This window comes from Hemiscyllium ocellatum, chromosome 32 (assembly GCF_020745735.1).
Source record: "Hemiscyllium ocellatum isolate sHemOce1 chromosome 32, sHemOce1.pat.X.cur, whole genome shotgun sequence".
Taxonomy (NCBI): domain Eukaryota; kingdom Metazoa; phylum Chordata; class Chondrichthyes; order Orectolobiformes; family Hemiscylliidae; genus Hemiscyllium; species Hemiscyllium ocellatum.
The window spans coordinates 407110-431143 of record NC_083432.1 but is presented as its reverse complement, the minus strand read 5'-3'; the positions used below and the strand labels follow the sequence as shown (position 1 = coordinate 431143).

The window sequence follows — 24034 nt, the reverse complement described above, 5'->3', positions numbered from 1 at the left end:
TGCAGGGTTTCAGGGATACTGTAGGGGCATGGGTCTAGGTGGGATACTCTTCAAATGGTCGGTGTGGCCTTGAGGGTCCAAATGGCCTGTTTCCAAACTGTAGGTATTTTCTGATGATCTATGATCACTATAAACAAGCTCAATAAACATGGTTTGGATATAGGTAACAGTAGTTTCAAAAACCAATCCCTATAGTTACAGGTAATTCTCCTATAACGCCGTGGTTGCATTCTAGTGAAACCTCACTTAATAGGAATAATGGGACCGATGGGAAAAGTGGGGTTGGGGGCAGACCAACAAAGAAAAATCACTCCTGATCACTGGAAAAAATCACCCAAAAGCCAAAGTATAGTACAACCTGAGTGAAGATTTGATTCATATTTATTGACAAAAGTAAATTTAACACATTACATTGAAATAATATTGTTAATGCAGGGACAGAGAGTTATCATCATCACCTTCAGGGAAAGTTATGGTTGCAGATGTGGATGACTGTGGTCAATTATCTTCTGACTGTTTCTCGGGGTGGTATGTACGAGAGTAATGCAGTCCAGCAGGAACTGTACAGGGCTTATACAGGAATTAAACAAGAATATTTTTGTCTCAGAGGTACAACAATGAACATTTGTTAGTTTAATTTTTGATGTGAAGCTGCTCAATGGATAGTATTATACCTCCCAGATGCTCTGACGGCAGCTGACATCGGCACGTGCAGAACAAAGAGAATGAAACGACACACGCTGGAATCACGTTATTGTGAACAGAGGTAAGCGTTCTCAAAAGTACCATTCCCTAACTCTTCAGCCATGTTATAGCCAAATTGTGCTACCGGAACCCACTTTAAATGAGAACTTCCCATACTGAGAAATTCATTGGTGGTTAACCAATCCTGATGAACCAGGAAATCCCTTTCCACTGAGCAGATGGACAGTCTTACTCAGTGTAAATACTTTGATGTACAGTGACACTGATGTACAGTGATCATTTCCAAAATCTCCTTTGCAAATACACAACTGTTATGTACATTTTATCTACAATACCAGGACCTTTAATTAATAACATTAACACAAACAGCCCTAAACCATGGATCATTCATTAGTGAGAGTGAAAGCAAAATCCTTCAACTGTGATTCTTTGTGAATTTGCTAGTGTGTTAACAGATTGGATGACTGAGTGAATCCTTTCCCACACTCCGAGCAAGTGAATGGTCCATATCTCTAGTGTGAACTCGCTGGTGCTCCAGCAGGTAAGATGACCGATTGAAACCCCTCCCACACTTGGAACAGGTGAATGGTCTCTCTCCAGTGTGAACTCGCTGGTGCTCCAGCAGGTATGATGACCGATTGAAACCCTTCCCGCACTCTGAACAGGTGAATGGTCTCTCCCCATTGTGTACACTCTGGTGTCTCAGTAAGTTAGATGAGCAAGTGAATCCCTTCCCACACTCGGAGCAGATAAATGGTTTCTCACCAGTGTGAACTCTCTGGTGTATCAGCAAGGAATTTGAGTCAGCAAAGCCTTTCCCACACACGGAACAGGTCAATGGTCTCTCTCCAGTGTGAATTCGCTGGTGTATCAGCAGGTGAGTTGTCTGAGTGAATGCCTTCCCACATTCAGAACAAGTGAACGGTTTCTCTCCAGTGTGAACACGCCGGTGTTTAAGTAAATTGGATGACTGAGTGAATCCCATCCCACAATCAGAGCAGATGAATGGTCTCTCTCTAGTGTGCACTCGCTGGTGTGTTCGCAGATTTGTTGACTGAGTGAATGCTTTTCCACAATCGGAGCAGGTGAATGGTTTCTCTCCAGTGTGAACTCGCTGGTGTATCAGTAGCCTGGATGGTGAAGTGAATCCCTTCCCACAATCAGCGCAGGTGAATGGTTTCTCTCCAGTGTGACTCCGTTGGTGAGTTTCCAGCTGGGATGGGTAAAGGAAGCCCTTCCCGCAGTCTGCACATTTCCACAGTCTCTCCCCAGTGTGACTGTGCTGGTGTTTAGACATTTCAGTTGAATCTTCACAAACTCTTGCACCCACAGAGAATATGTGTTTATACCCAGTGTGAACAGTGCTCTTTCCTTCAATGTTTCAAAGTCCTGAAATAATTAGGTTGTGATAAACGGAATGACTGTCAGATTTGTATGCAGAACGGTTCAAATTCTCTAACTGCAAACCGAACCTTTCAAACATAAAACAAAAGCAGTGAGTGAGAAAGCAGAAGAACACACTCAGGTTGTGAAACGGAGACAAATTCTCTGGTCACTTGTGGAGCTGGCACTTGCGGAAACTGCTGCATTATCATTAAAACCAAACTCCTTTCTAAATATCCTTCAGGGGAGGGAACCTGTCACTGTTTGCAAAAACACTACAGAGAGAGGGAGTGATGGGAGAGCTGGGGAGGGGGACATTTTATAGATCTACACCTCAACCCTGTTCCTGTTTTCTCCCAATGCCTTTTGATCCCTTTGAAGGGCTAAGAATGGTATATAAGTAAAACTGTGGAAATCTGAAATGAAAACAAAATGTTCAAAGTAAGAGTTGTACAGCATGAAATATATCCTTTCATCTAACTCATCCAAGCCTAAATTAAACTGAATTAATCTAATCCTATTTACCAGCATTTGGCCTTTACTCCTCTAAACCCTACTTGATCATGTACCTATCAAGATGCCTGTTAATATACCAGCCTCCACCATTTCCTCTGACAGCTTATTGTACACACACACCAGCGCCTGCTCCTTAAGTCCTTTTAAATCTTTCCCCCTCTCACTTAAACCTATGCCCTCTAGATCTGGACTACCCCACCCTCAGAAAAAGACCATGGCTATTCACTCTATCCATGCCCGTCACGATTTTATAAATTTCTATAAGGTCAACCCTTAAATCTGATGCTCCAAGGATAATACCCCCAGTCTACTCAGCCTCTTCCCATAGCTCAAACCCTCAAATTCTTGCAACATCCTTGTAAACCTTTTCTGAACTCTGTCAAATTTAACAGCATCTTTCCAATAGCAGGGAGGCCAGAACTGAACACAGGACTGCAAAAGTGGCATAATCAATGTCCTATTCAGCCATAACACGACATACCAACTCCTGTACTCAATGCACTAACCAATAAAGGCAAGCATACCAAACATCATCTTCACTACCTTGTTTAACTGCAATCCACCTTCAAGAAACAGTGCATCTGCACCCCAAAGATACTGTTCGGCAATACTCCCCAGCACCTTACCTCAAGTGTCTCAGTATGGCCTGATTTGTATTACCAAAATGCAACACCTCACATTTTTCTAAATTAAACTCCAACTGCCACTCCTCTGCCCATCAGCCCATCAGATCAAGGTCCCATTGTACTCTGAGAACCTTCTTCACCATCTACTACACCTCCAATTTGACGTCACCTGCAAGTATACTAACCATTCCTCACATATTCACTCCAAATCATTAATATAAATAACAAAAAGCAGTGGATGCAGCACTAATTGAAGTGGCACACTGCTATTCACAGGCCTCCAGTCTGGAACAAAAAGCCTTCCACCATGATCCTGTTTCCTACCTTCAAGCCATTTTGTATCCAAATAGCTAGCCAGCTCAGCAGCCTATTATATTGAACCTCAATGAATGCCTTGCAGAGGTCCATATAGACATGTCCACCACTCTGTCTTCATCAACCTTCTTTGTCACTTAGAGTCATAGAGATGTACAGCATGGAAACAACCCATCCATGCCGACCAGATATCCCAACCCAATCTAGTTCCACCTGCCAGCACGCGGCCCATATCCCTCCAAACCCTTCCTATTTGTATAGCCAGCCAAATGCCTTTTAAATGTTGCAATTGTGCTAGTCTCCACAACTTCCTCTGGCAGCTCATTCCATACACGCACTACCCTCTGTGTGAAAAAGTTGCCCTTTAGGTCTCTTTTATATCTTTCCCCTCTCACTCTAAACCTATGCCCTCTAGTTCTGGACTCCTCGAACCCAGGGAAAAGCCTTCTTCTATTTATCTTATCCCTGCCCCTCGTAATTTTGTAAACTTCTATAAGGTCACCCCTCAGCCTCCGACGCTCCAGGGAAACCAGTCCCAGTCTGTTCAACCTCTCCCTATAGCTCAAATCCTCCAACCCTGGCAACATCCTTGTATATCTTTTCTGAACCCTTTCAAGTTTCACAACATCTTTCCAATAGGAAGATCAGATCTGCACGCAATATTCCAACAGTGGCCTAACCAATGTCCTGTACGCCGCAACATGACCTCCCAACTCCTGTATTTAATTCTCTGATTAATAAAGGAAAGCATTTCAATCGCCTTCTTCACTATCCTAACTACTTGAAATAACAATCGGTATTAGTATACAACCCAAACAGTTATATAACATCTGAAAATGTGTTGCTGGAAAAGCGCAGCAGGTCAGGCAGCATCCAAGGAACAGGGGAATCGACATTTCGGGCATAAGCCCTTCTTCAGGAAGCCCTTCCTGAAGAAGGGCTTATGCCTGAAACATCGATTCTCCTGCTCCTTGAATGCTGCCTGACCTGCTGTGCTTTTCCAGCAACACATTTTCAGCTCTGATCTCCAGAATCTGCAGTCCTCACTTTCTCCTGTAATACAACATCTCAAGACACTTCACTGGATTAGTTATAAAAAACAATATTTGACTCTAAATTACATGAGACATGAGGGCAAATGAACCATTGTTTAACTCCTTGTTGTGGTTCTGTTCGCCGAGCTGGGAGTTTTTGTTACAAACGTTGCATCCCCTTTCTAGGTGACATCCTCAGTGTTTGGGAGCCTCCTGTGAAGTGCTTCTGTCAGTTTCCTACGGCATTTAGTGTGGCTTGTCTCTGCCGCTACCGGTTGTCAGTTGCTGTCTGTTGCAGTGGCCGGTATATTGGGTCCAGGTCAATGTGTTTGTTGATAGAATCAGTGGATGAGTGCCATGCCTCTAGGAATTCCCTGGCTGTTCTCTGTTTGGCTTGCACTATAATAGTGGTGTTGTCCCAGTCGAATTCATGTCGTTTGTCGTCTGTGTGTGTGGCTACTAAGGATAGCTGGTCGTGTCGTTTCGTGGCTAGTTGGTGTTATTGGATGCAGGTTGTTAGCTGTCTTCCTGTTTGTCCTATGTAGTGTTTTGTGCAGTCCTTGCATGGGATTTTGTACATTACGTTGGTTTTGCTCATGCTGGGTATCGGGTCCTTTGTCCTGGTGAGTTGTTGTCTGAGAGTGGCTGTGGTTTGTGTGCTGTTATGAGTCCTAGTGGTCGCAGCGGTCTGGCTGTCAGTTCGGAAATGCTCCTGATGTATGATTAGATTAGATTAGATTACTTACAGTGTGGAAACAGGCCCTTCAGCCCAACAAGTCCACACCGACCCGCCGAAGCGCAACCCACCCATACCCCTACATTTAACCCTTACCTAACACTACGGGCAATTTAGCATGGCCAATTCACCTGACCCGCACATCTTTGTGACTGTGGGAGGAAACCGGAGCACCCGGAGGAAACCCACGCAGACACGGGGAGAACGTGCAAACTCCACACAGTCTGTCGCCTGAGTCGGAAATTGAACCCGGGTCTCAGGCGCTGTGAGGCAGCAGTGCTAACCACTGTGCCACCGTGCCGCCGTGTGGCTAGTCCTTTGGGTTGCGGCATGTCCTCGTTCCGTTGTCTTTCCCTTAGGCATCTGTTGATGAAATTGCGTGGGTATCTAATTTTGGTGAATACCTAGTATAGGTGTTCCTCTTCCTCTTTTTACAGTTCTGGTGTACTGCAGTGTGTTGTGGCCCTTTTGAATAGTGTCCTGATGCAACTTCGTTTGTGTGTGTTGGGGTGGTTGCTTTCATAGTTCAGGACTTGGTCTGTGTGTGTGGCTTTTCTGTGTACCTTCGTGCTGAATTCTCCCATCGGTGTTCTCTGTACCATCACGTCTAGGAATGGGAGCTGGTTGTCCTTTTCTTCCTCTCTCGTGAATCGGATTCCTGAGAGTGTGGCGTTGATGATCCGGTGTGTGTTCTCTATTTCTGTGTTTTTAACGATTACAAAGGTGTCGTCCACATATCTGATCCAGAGTTTGGGTTGTATTTGCGATAAGACTGTTTGTTCTAACCTTTGCATTACTGCTTCTGCTATGAGTCCAGAGATCGGTGAGCCCATGGGTGTTCCGTTGATTTGTTCGTATATCTGGTTGTTGAATGTGAAATGTGTTGTGAGGCACAGGTCCAGTAGTTTAAGTATGCCGTCTTTGTTAATAGGTTCAATGTCCTGTTGTCTGTTATGTATGTCCAGCAGGTTGGATATTGTTTCTCTGGCTAGGGTTTTGTCGATAGAGGTGAACAGTGCCGTCACATCGAATGAGACCATGGTTTCTTCCTTGTCTATGTGTATATTTCTGATGATGTCCAAGAATTATTGTGTTGACTGTATAGAGTGTCTGGATCCGCTGATCAGGTGTTTCAGTTTCTGCTGTAGCTCTTCAGCCAGTTTGTGTGATGGTGTCCCTGGTAGTGATACTATGGGTCTGAGTGGGATGTCTGGTTTGTGTACTTTTGGTAGTCCATAGAATCTGGGGGTGTTGTTGCTTTCAGGTTTCATTCTTTGTAGGTCAGACCTGGTTATCTGTCTGGTTTTTTTGTAGATTCCTCAGTGTGTTGTTTGGTAAGATGTGGGATGGGGTCAGACTCCCTCTTTTGGTAGGTGTTAGTATCTGCAAGTAGTTGTTGTGCCTTTTGGATGTAGTCTGCTTTGTCCAGTATGACCGTCATTCTGCCTTTGTCTGCTGGGAGTATGATTATGTTCTTATCGTTTCTTAGTGATTTTAGTGCTTCCCTCTCCTTGGTGTTGAGGTTATGTGTTTGTCTTTTCCTTATTATCATAGGAACGATACTTTGTCTCACTGTTTGTTGTGTCTCTTCTGTCAATCCATTGTTCCTGGCTTGTCTTAGCGTCTCTCGCCCGTAGGTGTTCAAAGTTTGGTAGAAGATTTGTAGCTCGGGTGCTCGTTGTTGTGGTTCTGTTCACCAAGCTGGGAGTTTTTGTTGCAAACGTTTCGTCCCCTTTCTAGGTGACATCCTCAATATAAACAAATCAACGGAACACCCATGGGCACACCGATCTCTGGACTCATAGCAGAAGCGGTAATGCAAAGGTTAGAACAAACAGTCTTACCGCAAATACAACCCAAACTCTGGGTCAGATATGTGGACGACACCTTTGTAATCATTAAAAACACAGAAATAGAGAACACACACCAGATCATCAATGCCACACTCACAGGAATCCGATTCACGAGAGAGGAAGAAAAGGACAACCAGCTCCCATTCCTAGACGTGATGGTACAGAGAACACCGAACAGAGAATTTAGGACGAAGGTACACAGAAAAGCCACACACACAGACCAAGTCCTAAACTATGAAAGCAACTACCTCAACACACACAAACGAAGTTGCATCAGGACACTATTCAAAAGGGCCACAACACACTGCAGTACACCAGAACTGCAAAAAGAGGAAGAAGAACACCTAAACAAGGTATTCACCAAAAATAGATACCCACGCAATTTCATCAACAGATGCCGAAGGGAAAGACAACGGAACGAGGACATGCCGCAACCCAAAGGACTAGCCACACTACCATACATCAGGAGCATTTCCGAACTGTAACCACTAGGACTCATAACAGCACACAAACCACAGCCACACTCAGACAACAACTCACCAGGACAAAGGACCAGATACCCAGCATGAGCAAAACCAACGTTGTGTACAAAATCCCATGCAAGGACTGCACAAAACACTACATAGGACAAACAGGAAGACAGCTAACGATCCGCATCCACGAACACCAACTAGCCACGAAACGACACAACCAGCTATCCTTAGTAGCCGCACAAACAGACGACAAACAACATGAATTTGACAGGAACAACACCACTATTATAGCGCAAGCCAAACAGAGAACAGCCAGGGAATTCCTAGAGGCATGGCACTCCTCCGCTGACTCTATCAACAAACATATCGTCCTGGACCCAAATACCGGCCACTGCAGCAGACAGCAACTGACAACCGGAAGCGGCAGAGACAAGCCACACTAAATGCCGAAGGAAACTTGACAGAAGCGCTTCACAGGAGGCTCCCAAGCACTGAGGATGTCACCTAGAAAGGGGACGCAACGTTTGTAACAAAAACTCCCAGCTTGGCGAACAGAACCACAACAACGAGCTACAAATCTTCTCCCAAACTTTGAACTGTTTAACTCCAGTTCATAAACCACTCAAGTGAACTGTATTCACTTATTTCAAAATGCACCGAGAATTATAATGTAGATTAATAGCTAAAATGCATGACAAATTTCAGAAGAACAATGTTCAATTTCAAATACAGTCAACCTTCTTAGATAGACTAACTCAACAAGAAGATTTTTAACCCAACTGTGAATCCTCTTGCAAGGATGCCTGCCTTGAAGAAGTTTTCCTCCTCTCGCTACAAGAATCTCAGGGAGTCCCTCTCCCAGATCATTTTCTCTGCCCTGAAGCTTTTCAACCATGTCCTGAAACAAACTCGCTCCCACAGCCACATTTGATTCCACCTATCCACTCCACCCTCCTCCCTGACCTATCACCTTCATCTCCTCCCCCACTCACCTATTGTACTCTATGCTACTTTCTCCCCACCCCCACCCTCCTCTAGCTTATCTCTCCACGCTTCAGGCCCTCTGCCTTTATTCCTGATGAAGGGATATTGCCCGAAACGTCGATTTTACTGCTCCTCATGCTGCTTGAACTGCTGTGCTCTTCCAGCACCACTAATCTAGAAAGAAGTTAACCCTGAACATCCCTAGTTGACAATGTTACGAGATGCTTTATAATTAATATAGTTTGAAATGACATTTTGAAGGGTTGCTAAAAAAGCAATTTATTTAAAGTTTTGCAAGAGTAATACACTTGAAGGCCTGACATCTCTTTCGAATTTAAAAAATATTATCAAAACTCAGTCTAATACCAGCAGCAGTATGCTAAGTCATTTCTAGAATTCTCATCTTTGTTACCAAATCACTCGACTTATGCCCTCCACAACCCTGTATGCTGTACCAGCTCTATAATTCTGTAGAATCTCCGCACTCCTCCACTTCTTCAAAAAAACTCAATCAATTTAGTGAGATAGGATTTCCCACATACAAAGCCATGCTGACGACCCCTAATCAGTCTGGACTTTTTCAAATACTTGTAAATCCTGTCCCTCAGACTTCGCTCCAACAATTTACCCCACCACTGACATCAGGCTCACCACAGTTCCCTCACTTTTCCTTACCACCTTACTTAAATAATGGCACCACATTAGCCACCCAGTGGCAGTGACAATATAAATACCTCAACAAGGGTTCTAGCAGTTATTTCCCATCTTCCCTTGGATTTCATGGATACACTTGATCGGGTGCTGGGAATATATCCACCTTTATGCATTTTAAGACATCCAGCACATTCTCCTCTGTAATAGGGACACTTTTCAAGACATCACTATTTGTTTCCCTAGCATCCATATCCTTATCCTCGACTGATGCAAAATATTTATTTACTATCTCACACATCTGCAGTTCCACACACAGACAGCCTTATTGATCTTTAAGAGGTCTATTATCTTCCTAACTGCTTTTTAGTCCTTAATGTATTTGAAGAATCTCTTTGGATTCTCCTTAACCTCCTTTGACGAAGGTATCTCATGTCTCTCTTTTGCCTTCCTGATTTCCCTCTTGAGTATACTCCTACTGCCCTTATACTCCTTGAGAGATTGACTCGATTCCTGCTGTCTATACCTGGCCTTCTTTTTCTTCACCAGAGCCTCAATTTCTCTAGTCATCCAGTATTCCCTACACATATCAGCCTTGCTCTTCACACGAACAGGAATACGCTGTCTCTGGACTCTCCTTATCTCATCTTTGAAAACCTCCCACTTTCCAACCATCCCTTTACCAGTGAATTGCCTCTCAATCAACTTTTGAAAGTTCTTGCTTAATACCATCCAAGTTGGCCTTACTCCAATATAGAACTTACTGCAACTGGCACATATCCCTCCAAACCTTCCCTGTTCATGTACTTATCGAAGTGCCTTTTAAATGTTGCAACTGTACCTGTATCCACCATCCCCTCTGGAAGTTCATTCTACACATGAACCACTCTTTTTAAAAAAAAAGTTGCCCCTCATATCTATTTTTAAAACTCTTTCTCCTCTCACCTTATAAATATGGCCCCTAGTCTTGAAATCCTTCACCCTAAAGAAAAGACCCTTGCTATTCACATAATTGAGGAACGTCATAATTTCAAAAATCTCTACAGGATCACTCATCAGCCTCCTATGTTCTGGTGGAAAAAGTCCTAGCCTTTCCAGTCTATTTTCATAACTCATGCCCTCTATTTCCCGCCGACATCCCTGAAAATCTTTTCTGAACCCTCTCCATTTTAATAATATCCTCCCTGTAAAAGGACAACCAGAACTGAACACAATACTTCAGATGAGGCCTCACCAATGTCGTGTATAACCTTAACGTGACCTCTCAACTCCTATACTCAAATGTCTCAGCAACGAAGGCAAGTATGCTAAACAATTTATTAACCATCCCATCCACTCGTGACACAAATTTCAAAGGATTCTCTCTGTTTTACACCACCCAGGAACCAACCATTAATTATATAAGTCTTACCCTTGTTTATTTTACCAAAAATGAAATACCTCACATTTATCTAAATTGAACTCCATCTGTCATTCCTCAGCCCAGTGACCCAATTGATCAAGATCTTTGTCAACTTAGATAACCTTCACAATCCACTATACTGCCAATTTTAGTATTATCTGCAAATTTAGTAACCTTGTTTCCCATGTTCTCATCTAAATCATTAACATAAATGAGAAACAAAAGTGGACCCACTCACTGCTGTGCCGAAGGGCCTGTGTCCGCACTGTAGGGATTCTACGGACCCCCATACCAATGTCTGAGGAACAGTTGGTCACAGGCTGACACTACCATGCTCTGTCTCTTACCATAATGCCAATTTTGTTTCCAACTGGCAAGCTCTTCCTGAGTCCCACATGACCTCACTGTACTAATTGGTTTACCATATGAAATCTTGTCAAAGGCTTTACTCTGACCCTAGAGATGCTGCAAATCTGCCCCAATTCCCCTGCCATTTGCCCATAGCCCTCCCAATCATTCCTTGAAAAGTTAAATTCCAAATCTCTTTTGAGAATAACTGCAGAATTTGCATCTAGCTGCTGTTCAGATTGTTCTAGATCTTCAGAACCTCGAGTCAAATAATCTTCACATTTTCAACTTGCATTATTTGCCAATTATCTGAAAGTTGTGTTCTGTGGTTAACAAACACTGTCACAAACTTAATAATTTCTCTAAGTCTCTACAAACTAATATCCTGGAAACACATGTCCAACTCAACTAAATCATTGCTTAACCTATTCAGCTTCAAGGAGTTATCGGAGCTTCTGCACAAAACAGAAAATCATCATATTTTAATTTATATATGGGTCTTTAATTCATATATGGTCTTTGTTGACCAGACTAATATTTATTGTCCATCTTTATTTGACTTGGAGAAAGTGGTGATGAACTATCTTCTTTAACTGCTGAAGTCTACGTGCTCTAAGTACACCACAGTGGATAATCTGCCCTTGAGCCTCACCAACCTTCCTATCGTGGGAATCCCCTCCCCACAGCCTCACTACCCGCCCTACGGTGAAAATCACCCTCAGTCCTCACCACCCTCTCAGTCGCAGGAATCACCCTCGATTCTCAGAACTCTTACTGTCTCTGTAAGTTCCTTCAGCCTCAAAACCCTCCCTATCTCTGTAAATTCCTCCAAACTTTACAACCATCCTTCGTTCTGTAATTGTCTCTATCCTCATAAACCTCCTCATCTAAGTCTCCTTCAGTCTTACAAACCTCCTTATTTCTGTGACCTCCTCCAACCTCACACCTTTCCTTATCTCTGTAATCTTCTCCAGCTTCCAAAATCTCTGCAATACATACATTCCTCTGATACCATCCTTATAAGGATACTCCATTTTAATTTCTCCACTTGATGGTGGCATTTTCGGATTCCTTGGCTTCAAGCTCCAGAATTTCCTCCAAAATTGCTCCATTTCAGTAACTCACTTTCCTCCCAAAAACACTGACCAATTATGTGTTATCTATTATAATATCTCCATCTCTCAACTGATTTCAAATATCGCTTGTCATATTCCTAAGTGTGTCAGAGGTCTACAATCATAAAAAGCGCCATGGCCAATTGGGTCTGTGCTGGTTAAAAACAACCACCTAACTGTTCTAATCCCGTTTCCCAGCACTTCGTCCACAGCCTTGCCATCACCAGCTTGCAACTAAATACATCTTAAATGCATCTGGCTGCAAATCCTTACAGCCAGTGAGATTCAGTGCAATTGTTACAGAAGACATCAAACACAGCAATGCAGAGCATCTGGGTCTGTGCAAACCACAGAGCAACACACATTGTGAGGGATAGCAGGGTCCCTGAGAGGGTGTAGAGGAGATTTACCAAAATGGTTTGTAGGAAGAGTCATTTTATTTGCATGGTTAGGATTTTTTTTTACATTATTCATTCATGTGATTTGGATGCTGCTAGTGCACATCGAAAATATAGGTGGACTCTCCTAATCAACGTTCAGGTTAAACCACCACCAGTCATCTCTCTCCGTAATGACAAAGCAGCCAAATGAGAGAGGTCTGGTAGGACAACAATGATTTTAACTTTTATACGTGATGCCACTGTGACTTGTTGGTAGAGAGAGGGAAGGTTGAAGGTGGTGGATGTGACACCACTCTGACACAGTGCTTTGTCCTGGAGGATGTTCACTTCCTTTAATATTGTTGGGGACTACACTGCCTCAGGCAAATAGAGAATGTTCCAACATAATCCTGATTTGTACCTTATAGAAAGCAAACAGACATTGGGGAATCAGGGGTTTGGAGAAATGGAGATTGTTCTCCTTGTAAAGGAAATTGAGGGGAACTGTGACAGAGCTGTGATAATGTTTACAAAAGATATACATTAAGATGATAAAACTTGTACTCATCAGCTGATCGTAAAAGGATTACAGACAGATATTGAAGATTTTGGGGAAGATCTACCGAGAGAACGAAGTGATTAAAGGTAGAAATTTGGTAAAGCAAGTGGGAATGACCTGAAACACAATATTGTCACACAACGTGAATGTCCAGGTCTTAATAAATTGAGTAACTCTGTCAGAGTTTGGTGTTACAATTATTTCGAGATTCCCACTCGCAAGTCCACTTGTAATATCCTGTAACACAAGTTCATAAAATCAATCACTATCAGTCAAGGGTGTTGGAATATTGCATGCAATTCTGGTCTCCTTCCTATCAGAAAGGTGTTGTGAAACTTGAAATGGTTCAGTAAAGATTTACAAGGATGTTGCCAGGGTTGGAGGATCTGAGCTACAGGGAGAGCATCAGAGGCTGAGGGGTGACCTTCTAGAGGTTTACAAAATTATGTGGGGCATGGATAGGATAAATAGACAAAGGCTTTTCCCTGGGGTTGGGGAGTCCAGAACTAGAGGGCATAGGTTTAGGGTGAGAGAGGAAAGATATAAAAGAGACCTAAGGGGCAACTTTTTCATGCAGAGGGTGGTACATGTATGGAATGAGCTGCCATAGGATGTGGTGGAGGCTGGTACAATTGCAAGATTTAAGAGGCATTTGGATGGGTATATGAATAGGAAGGGTTTGGAGGGATATGGGCCAGGTGCTGGCAATTGGGACTAGATTGAGTTGGGATATCTGGTTGGCATGGACGGGTTGTACCGAAGGGTCTGTTTCCATGCTGTACATCTCTATAACTCTATGAAGGGTATAAATTCACACCATCCTGTCCTCCTGACCGAGGATGACCATGCATTTTCCCTGTCGCACATTACCTTTTGTGGATGCCACCAGTCAATTCTGGGGAATATTATGTGGGTTTCTACGAGTTTCTGCCTTGGGTCTTCACGGGACTGAACAAATCAGCAGATCATTGACACCTGGGACAGAATTTTCCAAGAGTTAGTGAGATGCAGACAGCAGGATTTCCTGCCTTTGCTTTCCTTCTGCGCTGTCCCTCTGCCTTATCAAGAAGAGATTGGGTGTGAAAAGCTAACACAACTTGGTGGACAAGTTGTTTCCACTCTGAACAATAGGCAACAAGCTCCTCCCAGTAATTCCAAACATTAAACCCTAATCTTAAGCGATTATATATGGGCCTTGCTGCTCCACGCTCCTAATTTCAAAGAATGTGGGCGGCACGGTGGCACAGTGGTTAGCACTGCTGCCTCACAGCGCCTGTAGACACGGGTTCAATTCCCGACTCAGGCGACTGACTGTGTGGAGTTTGCACGTTCTCCCCGTGTCTGCGTGGGTTTCCTCCGGGTGCTCCGGTTTCCTCCCACAGTCCAAAGATGTGCGGGTCAGGTGAATTGGCCAAGCTAAATTGCCCGTAGTGTTAGGTAAGGGGTAAATGTAGGGGTATGGGTGGGTTGCGCTTCGGCGGGTCGGTGTGGACTTGTTGGGCCGAAGGGCCTGTTTCCACACTGTAAGTCTAATCTAATCTAATCTAATGAAGGATGATCTTATACAAAAGGTGCAACATCAAGTTCTAAGAGGGTTACAAACAGTTTGCAGAGAGATATTTACAAGTGGGCAACAAGTTGGCAAATGGAGTATAATATGGGAAAATGTGAAGTTATTTAGTTTGGAGGAGTTGACAAAAGAACAAAGTACTATTTAAATGGTGAAAATTGGAGAAAGCTGCACCACGGAGACTTTGGGCTAATTGTGCAAGAAACACAAAAAGCTAGCACACGGGTGCAAAAGGTAACCAGGAAGGGTAATGAAATGTTGTCCTTTATTTCAAGGTGCTTGCAGTATAAGAATTTGGAGTCTATGTCTTAGTGCAACTGTACAAGGCACATTCAAGACCACATCGGTAGTAATGTGAGCAGTTATGGTCCCCTAATTTTAGGAAATATATCACTTTGTTGGAGGCGTTCCCGAGAAGATTCACTAGGATGATCCCTGATCTGGAGGGATTATCTTTTAAACAAAGGCTAAACAGGTTGAGAATCTACTCACAGGATTTTGGAAAATGAGAGTGTTAGGTTGAAAGTGCTAGGCCTTTTCTCATTGGAACGGCGAAGGATGAGGGGTGACTTGATAGAGGTTTATAAGATGATCAGGGGAATAGATAGAGTAGACAATCAGAGACTTTTTCCCCAGGTACAACAGAGTGTTACAAGGGGACATAAATTTAAGGTGAAGGGTGGAAAGTATAGGGGGGATGTCAGGGGTAGATTCTTTACCCAGAGAGTGGTGGGGGCATGGAATGCGCTGCCTGTGGGAGTGGCAGAGTCAGAATCATTGGTGACCTTTAAGAGGAAATTGGATAGGTACATGGATAGGTGCTTAATCTAGGATAAATTTTCGGCACAACATCGTGGGCCGAAGAGCCTGTTCTGTGCTGTATTGTTCTATGTTCTATGAGAAATGATCTAATTGAAACATACAGGATTCTTGACAGGTTTGACAATGTAAGTGCTGAGAGGAGATTTCCCATTGTGGGAGAGTCTCAGACAGGGAATCAAGAGTCATGTTTCAGAATTGTCAAGTTTAACGCAACACGTACATAGGTAAGGGTTTCAGTAGCAGGTGAGATGGAGAAAAGGAAAATTTTAGAGATTGAAATTTCTGATGTTTGTGATTGAACAGATGCATCATCAGATGCTCACCTTGGGGTCAGATATAAGAGCCAATTGTGAAGAGTGTCACTCAGCCTCGGCAGTTCCCAGCAGGAGGGTGGGACTCAGCAGCAAAGGACACTAATTTGTAATAATAACTGAAAGCAATGGTTTAACCATCGCAATGTTTTACTGGAGGAAATTTCAGCTAATCAAGTAATGGACGTGTGATTAGCAGTTTGATAATTGAGTAACAGTGGAGCAACGCAGAGGGATGACGGTGAGGTAGAGCTGAGCATTATCAGTGGATATGTGAAACCTGACACCGTGTTTTTGGTCACTGTTATGTCCTGGCAATATGCAGATGAAGGGTCAAGAATAGATCCTTTATGGACAACAAATTCAGAAAGAAAAAGGAGAATGGATGTGCAGCATGATTTTCCAAAAATGGTGAGGTCAAATATTGTTTTAACAGAACAGGTGAAAAAGACATAACCAGAAAAGAGAGAGAGAGAGAGAGAACAAACAACAATACCTGTGAATGGCATGGGGGAGTGAAGAGAAGGAGGAGGAGAATTGGAAAAGAGAAACAGAATTGGAATGTTTGTAGTTAACCGAGAATAGGGTAAAAGGGTTACGATGAACTCTGATAAGGCTTGACAGGAGACGTAGAAAGACGTAAGTTTAGGACTAATATGAGAAGCACCATGCGAGGTAGTTTGGCTTGGTGGGCGAGTGGAAGCAGGGATGCAGTCCAGGCTGCTGATCAGATTGTCTCAATCTTATTAACAAAGAACCTCCACCTATTCCTCACTCTTGTTATTGGAGGGGAGGATGGAGGAGACAGGATGATGGACAGCATTTTGGAAATAAACAAAACCTGTGTTAGTGATATTAAAAATGAGTAAACAAACCTGATGCGTTTAAATTTTGTCCAGAATATTAAAATGTACAACAGAAGTCGGGGTTCGAATCGCAATTCAGCTGATGGTGGAATATGAATTCAATTAAAAAATAATCTGGAATTAAGAAACTACTGATAGCCGTGGAACCATCGTCAACAGCAGAAAAAATACCTGTTGTCCTTCAGGGAAAGAAATCTGGCAACTCACAATGGCCCAGCAAATTACTCAGTTGTATTAATGACTGCAAAATCTCAACAAAGGAATGAAACTGGATATACTACATGACATCTATTAGCGCACTAGAAAATATAACCACAGATTCAGCCCTCGTGACACTGCAAAGTCTTCCTTTCTAACATCTGGGATCTAGTGCCAAAATTGGGGCAGTTGTCTCATAGACTAGCAACAGCCTGACATAATCATGAAATCGGACCTTGCAGACACTGACTGGAGATCACCATCACCATCCTTAGATATGTCCTATCCTATCAGTAGAACAGACCAGGCAGAGGATGGACAGTGATGTACAGACAGGAATATTTACCCTGGGAGTACTCAGCATTGACTCCAGACACCAGGAAGTCTCATAGCTTCGGCTGATTTCCAAATACCATCCTGCCTCAGCTGATGAATTGGTACTCCTCCATGCTGAACAACACTTGGAGGTAGCACTGAAGGTGTAATTGATGCCAAATATACTTTGGGCACAGGATTTCAATGCCCACCATCGAGAGTAGCTTGGCAGCAGTACTACTGATGGAGCTGGTCAGGTCCTAAAGGACATAGCTGCTGGATTGGGTCTGCAACAGGTGAGGCAATCAACCAGAGGGAAAACTATACCTTACCTCATCCTTACCAATTTACCGTCCAGGACAATATTGATAAGAGCAACCATTGCACAGTCCTTTTGGAGACAAAGCATTGTCTTAAAATTGAGAGCACGTCATTGTGTTAAGTGGCACTATCACTGTGCTAAACTGGACAGATTTCGAACAGATGCAGGAACTCAGAACTGGGCATCTATTGAGGTACTGTGGGTCTGTAGCAGCAGCATTGTATTCCGGAACAATCTGAAATCTCATGGCCTTGCATATCCTGCACTCAATCATTACCATCAAGCCAAGGGATCAACCCTGTTCAATGGATAGTATAGGAGGGCATGCCATGAGCAGCACAAGGCTTAAAAATGATGTGCTAACCTGATGAAGCTACCAAACAGGACCTCCCTGCATGCCAAACAGCATAAGCAGTGAGATAGAACTAAGCTATACCACAACCAATGGATCAGATCTAAATTCTGTAGTTCTGCCATAGCTAGTCATGAATGGTGATGGACAATGAAACAACTCGCTGGAGGAAGCAAACCAAATATCCCCACACGTACTCTTGGAGGAGCCCAACCTATCCATGCAAAAGATAAGACTATAGTATTTGAAGCAAGCTTCAGCCAGAAGTTTCAAATGGATGATCCATCTCTGCCTTCTTCAGAGGTCCCCAACATCACAGTTGCGAGGTTTCAGCCAATTTGATTCACTTCAAATAATATCAAGAAATGGATGAATAGTGAAAAAGCTATTGGCTCTGCCAACATTCTGGCAATAATACTGATGATACATACTCCAGAACTTGCCACCCACCAAGCCAAGCTGATTCAGTACCACTACAGCATTGGCATCTACCAACAATGTGGAACATCACCCAGGCATGCTCAGTACAAAAACACAGGGCAAATATAACCTGGCTAATTTCCTCTCCATCTGTATCATCAGAAAAGTGATGAAAGGTGTCGTCAACAATGCTATCAAGCAGCACCTGCTCAGCAATGCTCAGTTTGGGTTCCGCCAGGGCCACTCAGTTCCTGATCATGTTACAGACTTGATTCACAAACTGACAAACAGTTGAATTCCAGAGTTGAGGGGAGGGTGACAGCCCAGTCATAGAGTAATAGGGTCATACAGTAATAAGGCCCTATAGTCCATATCCCTCTAAACCTTTCCCATCCATGTACCTATCCAAATGCTCTTTTTTAAAAATGTTGCTAATGTACCTGCCTCAAACACTATCTGGCAGCTTATTCCATATGCACACCATGTATGAAGAAGTTGCCTCTCAGGTCATTCTTAAATGCTTCCTCTCTCACCTTTAGACTTATGCCCTCTAGTTTTCAATTTCCCATCCCTGGGAAAAAGACTATATGTATTCATCCACTCTAGGCCTCTCATGGTTTTATACACCTCAATAGGGTCAACCCATCATTCTCCTACATCTCAAGGCATAAAGTCCCCCTGTCCTGGCCAACCTCTCCCTATGGTTCAGGCCTATTCATCCTGGCAACATCCTCGTAAGTCTTCTTTGCACTCTTTCTGGTTTAGTTATATATTTCCTAAAAATAGGGTGACTAAAACTATACACAATACTCCAAGTGAGGCCTCACCAACGACTCCTACAACTGAAGCAGAACATCCCAACTCCTTTACTCAATGCCTCCACCAATGAAGGCTAACATTCTAAATGCATTCTTCACCAGCCTGTCTACCTGTGACACTGCTTTCAAAGAACTATATACTTGTCGTCCTGGTCCCTCCGTTCCACAGTGCTCCTAGGGACCTTACCATTTACTGTGTAAATCCTATCTTGGTTTGACTTTCCAAAGTGCAACATATCACACTTATCTATATTGAATTGTATTTGCTAATCCTCAGCCTACTTCCCCATCTGATTCCTCTAATTTTTTGGTAACCTTCTTCGGTATCAACAATACCTCCTAATTTTGTATCATCCACAAAGTTACTAATTGTGCCTTGTACATTCACATTCGTATCATTTATGTAAATAACAAATAAAAAGTCCATTCCTTTGTTACATATAGACTTAACTATCCAAGCACACTCCCAGTCGGCCTCCCACATTCACCCACTCTGTAATCACAAGAATATATAAAATCCTGCTGCCCACGTGAACCAAACTTTGCTCACCCATCACCCCTGTATTCCCTGACCCACAAAGGCTCCTATTATAAGCAACAATTTAAAATACTCACTCTTGATTTAATTCCTGGCTGTGATTATCCCCATCTCCCTGTACCACACAACCCTTAAGACCTCAACAATTCATTTCATTTCAGACTCCAACAATGTGTTTTTTTCATTAATTCACTATTGGCTGCTGTTGCTACAGTTGCCAAGGCAACACAGTCTGGAATTCCCACCATAAACCTCTTAAGTTTGCTTTCCTCCTTTAAGTTTTCCTGAAAACCTGCTTATTTAGTAGTGCTCAAAGTTTGTGAGAAGATTTGTAGCTCAGGTGCTCGTTGTTGTGGTTCTGTTCGCCGAGCTGGGAATTTGTGTTGCAGACATTTCGTCCCCTGTCTAGGTGACATCCTCAGTGCTTGGGAGCCTCCTGTGAAGTGCTTCTGTGATCTTTCCTCCGGCATTTATAGTGGTTTGAATCTGCCGCTTCCGGTTGTCAGTTCCAGCTGTCCGCTGCAGTGGCCGGTATATTGGGTCCAGGTCAATGTGCTTATTGATGAGTGCCATGCCTCTAGGAATTCCCTGGCTGTTCTCTGTTTGGCTTGTCCTATAATAGTAGTGTTGTCCCAGTCGAATTCGTGTTGCTTGTCATCTGCGTGTGTGGCTACTCAGGATAGCTGGTCGTGTCGTTTCGTGGCTAGTTGGTGTTCATGGATGCGGATCATTAGCTGTCTTCCTGTTTGTCCTATGTAGTGTTTTGTGCAGTCCTTGCATAGGATTTTGTACACTACATTGGTTTGGCTCATGCTGGGTATCGGGTCCTTCGTTCTGGTGAGTCATTGTCTGAGAGTGGCTGTTGGTTTGTGTGCTGTTATGAGTCCTAGTGGTCGCAGTAGTCTGGCCGTCAGTTCGGAAATGCTCCTGATGTATGGTAGTGTGGCTAGTCCTTTGGGTTGCGGCATGTCCTTGTTCCATCGTCTTTCCCTTAGGCATCTGTTGATGAAATTGCACAGGTATCCATTTTTGGCTAATACATTGTATAGGTGTTCTTTTTTCTCTTTTTGCAATTCTGGTGCACTGCAGTGTGTTGTGGCCCATTTGAATAGTGTCTTGATGCAACTTCTTTTGTGTGCGTTGGGGTGGTTGCTTTCGTAGTTCAGGAGTTGGTCTGTGTGTGTGGCTTTCCTGTATACCTTTGTGGTGAATTCACTGTTCAGTGTTCTCTGTACCATCACGTCTAGGAATGGGAGTTGGTTGTCCTTTTCTTCCTCTCTGGTGAATCGGATTCTTGTGAGTGTGGCGTTGATGATCCGGTGTGTGTTCTCTATTTCTGTGTTTTTAATGATTACAAAGGTGTCATCCACATATCTGACCCAGAGTTTGGGTTGAATTTGCGGTAAGACTGTTTGTTCTAATCTTTGCATTACCACTTCTGCTATGAGTCCAGAGATGGGTGAGTCCATGGGTGTTCTGTTGATTTGTTCATATATTTGGTTGTTGAATGTTGAATATTTAGTAGTGCTTTTGGTAATCTGACTTAATATTTACATCTATTGTGTTATGTCAAAAGTCCCTTAATAATATTTCTGTGAAATTATAAACATGATAAAAATATAAATTGCTCGTAGATTTGGACATTTATCATCAACTCTTCACTATTGCTGGATGAATAATCTGTAACTCCTTACTAAACCACACTGTGGGGGCACCTTCACCACATGAACAGCAACAATACAAGAAGGTTAAACATCATTTTTTTCCACAGGCAACAGGGCTTTGGCAGCAATCACTAGTATCTGTGGAGGAGGAAACAGACTAACTGTCATTGCAAGGTTTGTAGCTCAGGTTGAGGTTTAGGGTATAAGTTTGCTTGCTGAGCTATAGGTACAACAACTAACTGTTGTAGGAAGTGCAAAATGAATCACATGGAATGAAAATGTAGAATTTGATGGTCAGAGATGGAAGGGAAATGGACTCTCTCACTAGAAAAATAACTCCTGACTGCAAAAGATACAGTGGAAAATTTGGTAAGAGGGCAGCACATAGTCAGGGGTGGGCAGCAGTGGAAAAGTAATTTACAAAAGGTCTGTGAAAGTAACACTAAAATACTAAACAGAGCTAAAATATACCCATCATTTGAAAGTGATGAAGTTAGATATTGACAGAGGTAATCAGGAAGCACAGAGATGAATCAGAGCAATGTTAGCAGAGATAACCCCACAATCTGTAAAGATATCCAGAAGAAACAAATTTTCTCTTGTTTTGAAATTGCTCTGCATAATCACCCTCCCCAGTGAAAGCTGCGCATGCGCGCCGCTGCTGTTTGCCCCCGACAAAGTTGGCAGCCGCACGTGACCCGCGATTCATTGCCCCCAATAAAGATGGTGGCGGTCACTCGGGCCTATCGCCATCTGAGGCCTATTTAAGTTTCCTACAAACATGGACATGGAAGTTTCAAGTTTGCGTTTTCCGACATGCACCAACTGTTTGTAAAACTTCTCAGCTCATATTAACATCATTTCCCTGTCACTTTCTGCTGTTTTTTTTCTGTCTTTACCTCATAAACCAAACCCTGGTCTGAGCGATACCGCACTGTCCGCGAGGACGATCACCTGGTTTACACTACTCCCGCCTCTCGTTAACTCTGAATGGTTGGAGGACCAGCCGCCGCCGGGTCTTCCAGCTCCGCCCCCGTTCTCTTATTGGTCCAGCGCTGACATCAATCACCCAGGGGCCTCATGGGAGTTGGAGCATGCGCAGCGTTTCCTGTTGTTACGAAGAGAAAGTTGTTTGTTGTATTTTCAGTCCAGGAGATAAAGAAAACATCGAAACCAGATACGGCTCTGGCCCGAAACGTCGAATTTCCTGTTCCTTGGATGCTGCCTAACCTGCTGTGCTTTAACCAGCAACACATTTTCAGCTCAGATCGGAAAGATGTCAAGTTAGAGATCCTGGGGTTTTAAGACTTGAACGCTAAAAGGTAGCTCTTGACGCTGCTCTGCCAGCGAGTAATGTTGGTGAAATAAATGTAATAAATATATTTATAAATACGCTGCTATATTTAAGAGGAAAACAGAATAATGGTGAATGTGCAGAACATCAGGTGGTTTAAATGAGGTGAATGTTATTCAAATGAACTGTGACTGGGCAGAGGGGGAGGTTAATCAGAAAAGGACAGGGATAAAAATGACTTTCAACAAAGGTTTGTGATGGAAACCAACCAGAATCAGAAGATAAGCGCCCGAGAGAGAGAGAGAGAGCTTCGAGACAGGCTGAAAAAAGCAATTATAAGTCATTTCATTGCTCTATTCTCTAGTTATTAACATAAGCAGCAGAACCCGCATTCGCCTGTAAATACCTGCCTGAGTTTATCACTGTAGTTTGCTTGATAATAGATGAAGTTCTCTGCACTTTGTCTCAATACAGCAGACAGTTAGTCCATAGCTCAGTTCTGCTCCATATCTGCCCTGGCCTGAAAAGGGGGTGTAGACCACATTTAGTCAGCCAATGCTATATGTCAATCCTGGCTGGGAGCCAAATTCCACTCTCTCACCACTGATTTCATCCCTCTCCCTGATAACTGGCTGAGGCTAGACCAGACTGTTCTTAAACATGATGAAATATTTCGCCCCAAGATGAGCTTCCAACCACATATTCCCCATCATCACAAAGACCATATACATTTCAACCTTGGTAATATCTCAGTTCATCTGCTGCTGAAACTCTCATCTAGTCCTTTATTATCTCTAGACTTCACTCCCCACATTCCACCTCCCTGTCAACTTGAGGTCATCCAAAAGTCTGCTGCCTGTGTATTTACATGTACCTAGTGCTGTTCACCTGGTTCTCATTAGTAAACACATTTTCTGGGTGACAAAACACAAAGATACTGAAATTCTTATCTTCATTTTGAAACTTTGCTATCACATCCCCCTCTCTTGGTAATATCCTTCCAGCCTGACAACCCCCTGAGATATATCTGAAGATGGGTGGCTGAACTTGAAATGGTAGTTCTACTTTCTCTCTACAAATGCCAGACCTGCTGAGTCTCTCCAGCAATTCAGGTTTGTGTTCCAGATTTCCAGCATCCGCAGTTCTTTTGGTTTTTCCTTCAAAATATTTGCAGTCCCTGAATTCCAACCTCCCGTGGATTTCCGATCTTAACTCTACCACTTTTTTCATCTTTGACATGTTTTTAGCTTCCAAGGCCATAAGCTCTTGAATTTACTGCCTAAACCTCCCTGATTTTCAAGATACCTTTGTTTGTTCAGAATACTCCATAAAACCTATCCCTTCAGCACAGTTTTTGGTCACTTTGCCTAATATGTGCCTGGTGTCAAATATTGCTTTATGACAAGTGTGTAATATGCCAAGTTGTTGCATTGCATGAAAAATGTGAAAATGTACAAATTGTTG

General features: G+C 43.1%; 1 protein-coding gene across 3 annotated transcripts; it reads right to left on the bottom strand.

Moving 5' to 3' along the window:
* Nucleotides 1-381: 381 nt before the first annotated feature.
* Nucleotides 382-22250, bottom strand: LOC132830888 (zinc finger protein 239-like). 3 transcript variants are annotated; one of them, XM_060848808.1, is made up of 3 exons: nucleotides 22176-22241; nucleotides 13951-14055; nucleotides 382-2094 (listed from the first exon to the last, which is right to left on the bottom strand). In XM_060848808.1, the coding sequence occupies exon 3, from the start codon at nucleotides 2000-2002 to the stop codon at nucleotides 1154-1156; it is 849 nt and encodes a 282-aa protein (XP_060704791.1). In that variant the 5' UTR covers nucleotides 2003-2094; nucleotides 13951-14055; nucleotides 22176-22241; the 3' UTR covers nucleotides 382-1153. The 3 variants fall into 3 exon arrangements, with proteins under 3 accessions (XP_060704791.1, XP_060704794.1, XP_060704792.1); XM_060848811.1 differs by lacking the exon at nucleotides 13951-14055 and having other exon boundaries at nucleotides 22176-22250; XM_060848809.1 differs by lacking the exon at nucleotides 22176-22241 and having other exon boundaries at nucleotides 13951-14131.
* Between the last annotated feature and the right edge of the window lie 1784 nt (nucleotides 22251-24034).